At 48.6% G+C, this 6,614-nt stretch overlaps 1 protein-coding gene across 1 annotated transcript; it reads left to right on the top strand.

Annotated features, from left to right (window-relative positions):
- Positions 1-3,772: 3,772 nt before the first annotated feature.
- On the top strand, positions 3,773-6,029 carry ACRALDRAFT_2101773 (uncharacterized protein; the record flags this gene model as incomplete). Its single annotated transcript, XM_071023076.1, has 3 exons — positions 3,773-3,983; positions 4,044-5,773; positions 5,859-6,029. The coding sequence occupies 3 exons, from the start codon at positions 3,773-3,775 to the stop codon at positions 6,027-6,029; spliced, it is 2,112 nt and encodes a 703-aa protein (XP_070875628.1).
- Positions 6,030-6,614: the final 585 nt, after the last annotated feature.

The raw sequence follows: 6,614 nt of genomic DNA, 5'->3' as shown, positions 1-6,614 counted from the left end.
TTAAAACTTATATTACGTATAGAAATCACCTTATCTAGTAGCGGAACCTAAATCCGGTAGATATTATAAGCTATATAGCCTATAAGATACCCGATATAGGCCCTAGGGCTAACCTTAAATCTCCTTTTATCTCTTCCTACCTCCCTATCACGGATTAAAGGATATACACGGCACCCGTAGGCGTAAACGCCGCTTTAATCCGGGCATAGGTTAGTAGTATACTCTTTAATCGGAATCAGAGCTTTATACCTAAACCAGATATAAAGGAATTCGACTAGGGATTTCTACTTAAGCCGCTATAATAGGCTTATATTATATAGGTATACTATTACTTTTAACGCTTCCGGCTATATCTTTGCTAGGAGACTAGCGCCGTTAAGTATAGCGTTTATTTTATCCGTAATCTCCTTAATAAGGCGTTCGATACCGCCGTTCAGTTTATAAGTATAAGAGGGGGTCGTTTCTAGGTCTATACCCTCCACTCCGCTCTAATACCTATAATACGACTTTTTACTTAAAGATAGCAGGCTAGGCTTATTATCGGAGTATAGTTTATAAATCGTAACCTAGAACTATCTCTTAACCCACCTTTCGAAGCTAAAAAGAACGCGGAATACCTTATTTATTATCCTAGATAGTAACGTTATAACAAAGGTCTAGCCGCTATATTTATCCCTAAGGAAGACGGCCTACCTATCGCCGTTATAGCTACTCGGAAAGTCTCTAATATCCTATAGGACGCGCTAAAAGGGGCGTAGTAAGCGATTCTCTAACTTCCGGTATAAGATAACCCGAGTTTAGTAGGTTATCCTGCAGGTCTTATAGTTATACCGCTCGGTTCTAGAAATCTACACGTTTCGGGTATTCCTAACTAGCGCGCGGAGCGCCTCTAGGCTAAGATAACCTACCCTTAGATACTATAGATTCTTAATATCGATACGGGGATATAAAGGGTCGTAAAAGGGATAAAAGCGTGGCCCTAGTCGGTAAGCTATTACTATAAGCAGCTAGATAGGGTCTATACGGATCGGAATCACCCCCTAGCTTTTAGGGCCTAAATAGGAAGAAAAGAAGTATAAAGAAAGGGGCTTATATTTAAGGAAGGTAAGGTTATATCGATAGCTTATCTTTAATAAAATCTCGCTCTTTTTAGGAGTCCTATAGCGTAGGGAGTAATTATAGCCTTAGACCTAAATCCTAACCCTTTATAGTAGAGCCTCCGAGACTATATTCGTGTAAAACCCTTTAATAATAGCCACCTTTTTTAGCGTTAAATCCACCTTCAAAGCTCCTCTAGCGCCGTTAAAAATCCCTTATAGTACTCGGGTACCGTGGCCTAAGATCAGAAAGAAAGTCGTGCCGGCCTTAATATATTCGTTATTAAATAGGACGAATATACCAGGCTTTAGGAGGTTAAGCGAGTTTACTAGATAGGTAGCTCCATAGTTATTAAGTAAGGTGCTCTTTAAGAGCGGATATAAGCTAGGCGTTATAATAGTAAAAACCTATATAGCTTAGTGCTCTTTATAAATTATATCGGGATCTAAAGTAACCGCGATAATATAACCTGGATAGGTAGGAGAGTTACTGCTTTTTAATAAATCCGCTTTAACGGTCTAGCCTAACTTTACTTAGTTTTCACGGAGCTGCTTCTAATATAACTTCTAGTATTCTGCTAGGATCTTATCGTACCGGGCCTTATCTAGCTTAACCTTCGGGTCCGGGTAATTACCGGTAAGCGCGTATTTTAAATAATTATAATATATAGGCTTTTAATAGTATAAGCGCTAATAGGGGTATTCGTAGTACCGCCGACCCCCTTAACCGCTATCCTTTAGTTAATCGGAACGGCCACTAAGTATAGTATATACTACTAAGCCGCTATAGGCGTTTATCTTCGAATCGTGGATAAAATCGATAAAGGACTAGCCGTAGTTAAGGATCTCGGGCTAGATATTCTTTTTACGATAATCGCCTAATTCGAGTAGCTTAGTAAAGGACTATTAGGGCGTAAAGCGATATATAGCTAGTATAAACTCGCGGATTACTAAAATCTTATCCACCTCTTTTTATCTATAGTTTCTAGCGCGCGATAATTAACGGATCTAAGCTTTATACTAAGCCTCCGGCTTAGTATTTCCGTGTTAGGCGTCGCGTAGAATAGATTAGTAGTCGTTCTGGATAGTTGATAGGATAGCGAGCTTACTAGGAGCGTAGGCGTCCTTAAAAGCTTTAAGTAGCTAGCGAATAGTATAGCGACCCTCGCGGACCATAGATATAAGCGGCTCTGCCCGCGTTACCGAGATAGCTTTAAAGATAGCTATCTTAAAGCCGGCGGCGTTACTAGTCTTCCGGATTAGAGACAGAATCGTTTCGAGCTTCCTAGTAAGGGGTTAGTATTCCTTTCTTTTTAAATCCGAGGATTATAGTGCCCTAAGCAAAGCTGCTTTAACCTTATTATCGGATAGTTACGTAACGACTCCGCCGCTACGGGTTATAAGGCGCTCGCAGATCTAGTACTTAGAAATAGAATCGAGCTCTGGTAGGATATCGTTAGACTAATTAGGCTTATCCGGATCGATTATATATTATATTTCTAGTATATAAGCCGCGCCTCTAACCGCAGAGTACTAGTCGATCTAATAATTTAAGTGTATAAGCTTAGGCATATCCGAAGCGTTAACCGTATAGTCGATTTCTAGGGTATAGGCTATAGTGCTCGAAAACGGAAAAGTAAGCGAGGTGCAGGTATATAGGAATAGGTGATATATAATAGAAGTGGATAGGGGATAAAATAAATATAGGAAAGAGATAAAGGAATTATAACTCGGAACGGTCTTTATAAGTAGTAGAAGTTACTGGTATACTACTACTACCCGGGCTTATAACTATAATAAAAAGCTATAATTAACCGAACTAAGCTATAGAGATATAATAGATTACCTTAATTCTATACCTTAGGCTTATAGGAGGCTAAGCTATATATAGGCTATGCCTTAGCTAAATATAACTAATAGGAATCCCCTTCTAGTAGCCTGTTTTATCCATAAGCCATACTAGCTCTAGTGGCTAGTAGCCTAGGAGCTCGGAGTTCTAAATCCGCGCTGCGTAGCCGTATCAGTACAACTGTATTTACATAACCCATTTAGTCATGTGACAATTAGTACTTCGTCGTATGTATCTACCTGGGATCTTGCCGACTTTCCGACTTTATCCAGACAAACAACTATGATGTCATGTGATAGCATCGCGATATTTAGTTTAGAAAGTCGAAGGACAGGATACTTTAAGCCAGAGAATAATAATCCGAATACAGCCCTATAAAGTCTCCTAAGACCCGGCCTATGTTAGGTAGGTAATTCCCTAAATACATACAAGCGCATACACGTGGGCACATCCAAATAGGTGTGTGGCTGTGTTCACATGTGGCTGGACGAAAAGGTAGGTAGGTACGTTACTGTGCGGACACTGTACGTAACTTACGCAGCTGCCCCACTCATTGGCGCATCAAACAGACCAGCACCTCCCAGGGGTCAATTCATTCCTCTGGGAAGAGTGACGACAGTTGTACTTTGTATTCTCCATTTCCTCTCTTCACTCTTTCTTCACTCCTTCGTCTCTCTTTACAGCCTCCCAACTCTCTCTTGGCTCCCCTCTCCAATACGTCAACTCCTGGCTTAGAAAAACAAGGATCCAGGAGCGAGGAGCGACGGATTCAACCTCTTTGTCCGCAGCACCAATCTCGCCAATACCTCGTCCCTCGTCCCTCGCCATGACGACCCCTACGCTTCCCTACCGCGACATCAACGTCAAGTTCGCCAAAGACTCGTACACCTTCATCTCCCCATCCTCCCCCGATGCTCCCGCTCTCGTCATCGACCGGCCCACTGGCGACTTGCGCCTCGGTGACGGCAGCCTCACCAAGCGAACCACCAGAATCTCGAGCATCGCTGGTATCTTGGGTATCATCCAGCTGAGACTAGGTATGGAGACGAACCAACATATGTCCACTACTCTTGACCCAAATCTAACCCGATATCAAGACAAATATGTCGTCATCATCACCAAGGCCCAACCCATGGGTCGCCTAAAGGGCCACATGGTCTACAAGGTCGTCTCGACCGAGATGCTCCCGATGCGCGAACGCCAGATTCGAGATCCCGACGAGGATACCTTTATCAGTCTTCTCCAGAGCTTCCTCAAGGCCGCTCCCATGTACTTTTCCTACTCCATCGACCTGACCAACAGCTTCCAAAGACAATCCGAATCCGACGTCACCTCGCCGCTGTGGATGCGTGCCGACGACCGCTTCTTCTACAACAAGCACCTCCAGTCCGAGCTCATCGACTTTCGCACCAAGGGCGCCCGGGGATCCGTGGGACCCCAGCCCGGCGCCGACCCTTTCATCCTCCCCGTCATCTTCGGCGTCCTCGAGATCCGCCCCACCAACTTCAAGGGCAACCCCCTGACCGTTGCCATCATCACCCGCCGTTCGCGCTACCGCGGCGGCACCCGCTACTTCACCCGAGGCCTCGACGAGGACGGCCACGCGGCCAACTACAACGAGACGGAGCAGGTCGTGGTCATCAACGATACCGGCAGCAGCCGCATGGGCGGGTTCGCCGGGAGCTCCGACATGCGCAGCGGCCAGTTCGGCAAGGCCAACCCCGGCCCCGGCGAGGAGATGCAGATCATGTCGTACGTGCAGACCCGGGGCAGCGTGCCGACCTACTGGGCCGAGATCAACACGCTGCGCTACACGCCCAAGGTGCAGGTCCGCGGCGTCGAGACGGCCCTGCACGCCGCGCGGAAGCACTTTGACGAGCAGATCCGCATCTACGGCGACAACTACCTCATCAACCTCGTCAACCAGACGGGCCGCGAGCGGAACATCAAAAACTCGTACGAGCAGATGGTCCAGCTCCTCCTGTCGTCGCCGCGCGAGGACGTCCAGGCCGACCTCGTCACCGACGAAAAGTTCCACACCATCCAGCCCCAGACGGCCCAGCAGGAGTTCGACCGCCTGCACTACATCTACTTTGACTACCACCACGAGACCAAGGGCCTGCGCATGGACCGCGCCTACGCCCTGGTCGAGAAGCTCGCCGACGCCCTCGCCCGCCAGGCCTACTTCCGCGCCGTCGACATGCCCGGCCCGGACGCCCGCCTCGAGCCCCGCGCCTACCAGACCTCGGTCATGCGCACCAACTGCATGGACTGCCTCGACCGCACCAACGTCGTCCAGTCCATGTTCGCCCGCCACGTCCTCGACCGCATCCTCGAGGACCTGGGCTGGCTCCCGCGCGGCTCCTCCTTCCGCGACCACGACGCGGCGTTCGAGGACCTCTTCCGCAACATGTGGGCCGATAACGCCGACGTCGTCTCGGCCGCCTACTCCGGCACCGGCGCCATGAAGACCGACGTCACCCGCACCGGCAACCGCACCAAGATGGGCGCCCTCCAGGACGCCCGCGTCGGCGTCACCCGCTACTTTAAGAACAACTTTTTCGACGGGCCTCGCCAGGACAGCTTCGATCTGTTCCTGGGCGCCTACCGCCCCGCCGCCGACCTCGGTTCTGGTCTCGTCTTCGCCGACCGCCGGCCCCTCCTTATCCAGTCCGTCCCGTACCTCCTCGCTTTTAGTCTCTTCCTCGTCGCCCTCTCCCTCTTCTCCCGCTCCGAGGCCGTCCTCACCATCCGGATCTTTATGCTCTTCTGGCTCGCCGTCGCCGTGTGGTCCACCAGCTTTATCATAAGCCACGGGATGCTCTACGTACGTCTTCTTTTCCTATCCGCCTCTCCGCGCGTTTCTCCATGCGTGATTCCACTGATGCATCTGTTCTAACGTCGTCCATCAGGTCAACTGGCCCAAGCTGAACCCCAGGCCGTGGGCCAACGAGGGCTACAATGAACACATCGCCAAGGCGCGCAAGGATTCCATGATTGGCACTCTTGTCGCCAAGCATGAGCGTGGTCTGAGCACTGCCCGCTACTTGAGTGCCGAGGAGGGCAAGAAGAGGATTGAGTAGTGCAGTAGACTCACTTTTGCCTTTTCTCTCATCTTTTTCTGCTTTGTTCTTTTTTCTTCTTTCTTTTTCTCATCTTCTCTTGACAGAACAATTTATTTCCCCATGGACACTTCACTTCTTCTTTTGTCTTATTGTATAAACACGGTTACGAGGGTGGATGAACTGCGGTCAGCACAATTACCAGCCTAGGAGTTGTTCTCGTGTCTCCAGACGCATGTGGGTGTTCCTCGTCTATACTAGGGGAGCTCATGGATAGATCCAAAAAAGTTGAGAGTAACACAGATAGCAAATGATTATAAAGTAATGCGGTCAGCCAGGGAGCCGAATTGTCCATGGCCCTATGCCCTCAACACGGGAAGACATCCTCAACACGTCGGTTTGGACAAACGGGAATCGAGGCCAGATTGATGACAGTATAAGCATAAGCAGAGGCAAAAGAGGCATGCAGCAGTGTATAGAATATCATTATAAAATATTAAATTCGATAGCGAGATCATCGTATAGCACACACCAAGGACGCTGTAATAAAGGCGGCCGTAACGCCCATCGTCCACGCTCCTCTTGATCGTCCTGCTTGGGTATCAA

The sequence above is a fragment of the Sodiomyces alcalophilus genome (genome assembly GCF_042370955.1).
Source record: "Sodiomyces alcalophilus JCM 7366 unplaced genomic scaffold ACRALscaffold_3, whole genome shotgun sequence".
Lineage (NCBI taxonomy): Eukaryota > Fungi > Ascomycota > Sordariomycetes > Glomerellales > Plectosphaerellaceae > Sodiomyces > Sodiomyces alcalophilus.
The sequence above is the reverse complement of the archived record's forward strand: the minus strand, read 5'-3'. Positions and strand labels throughout refer to the sequence as shown.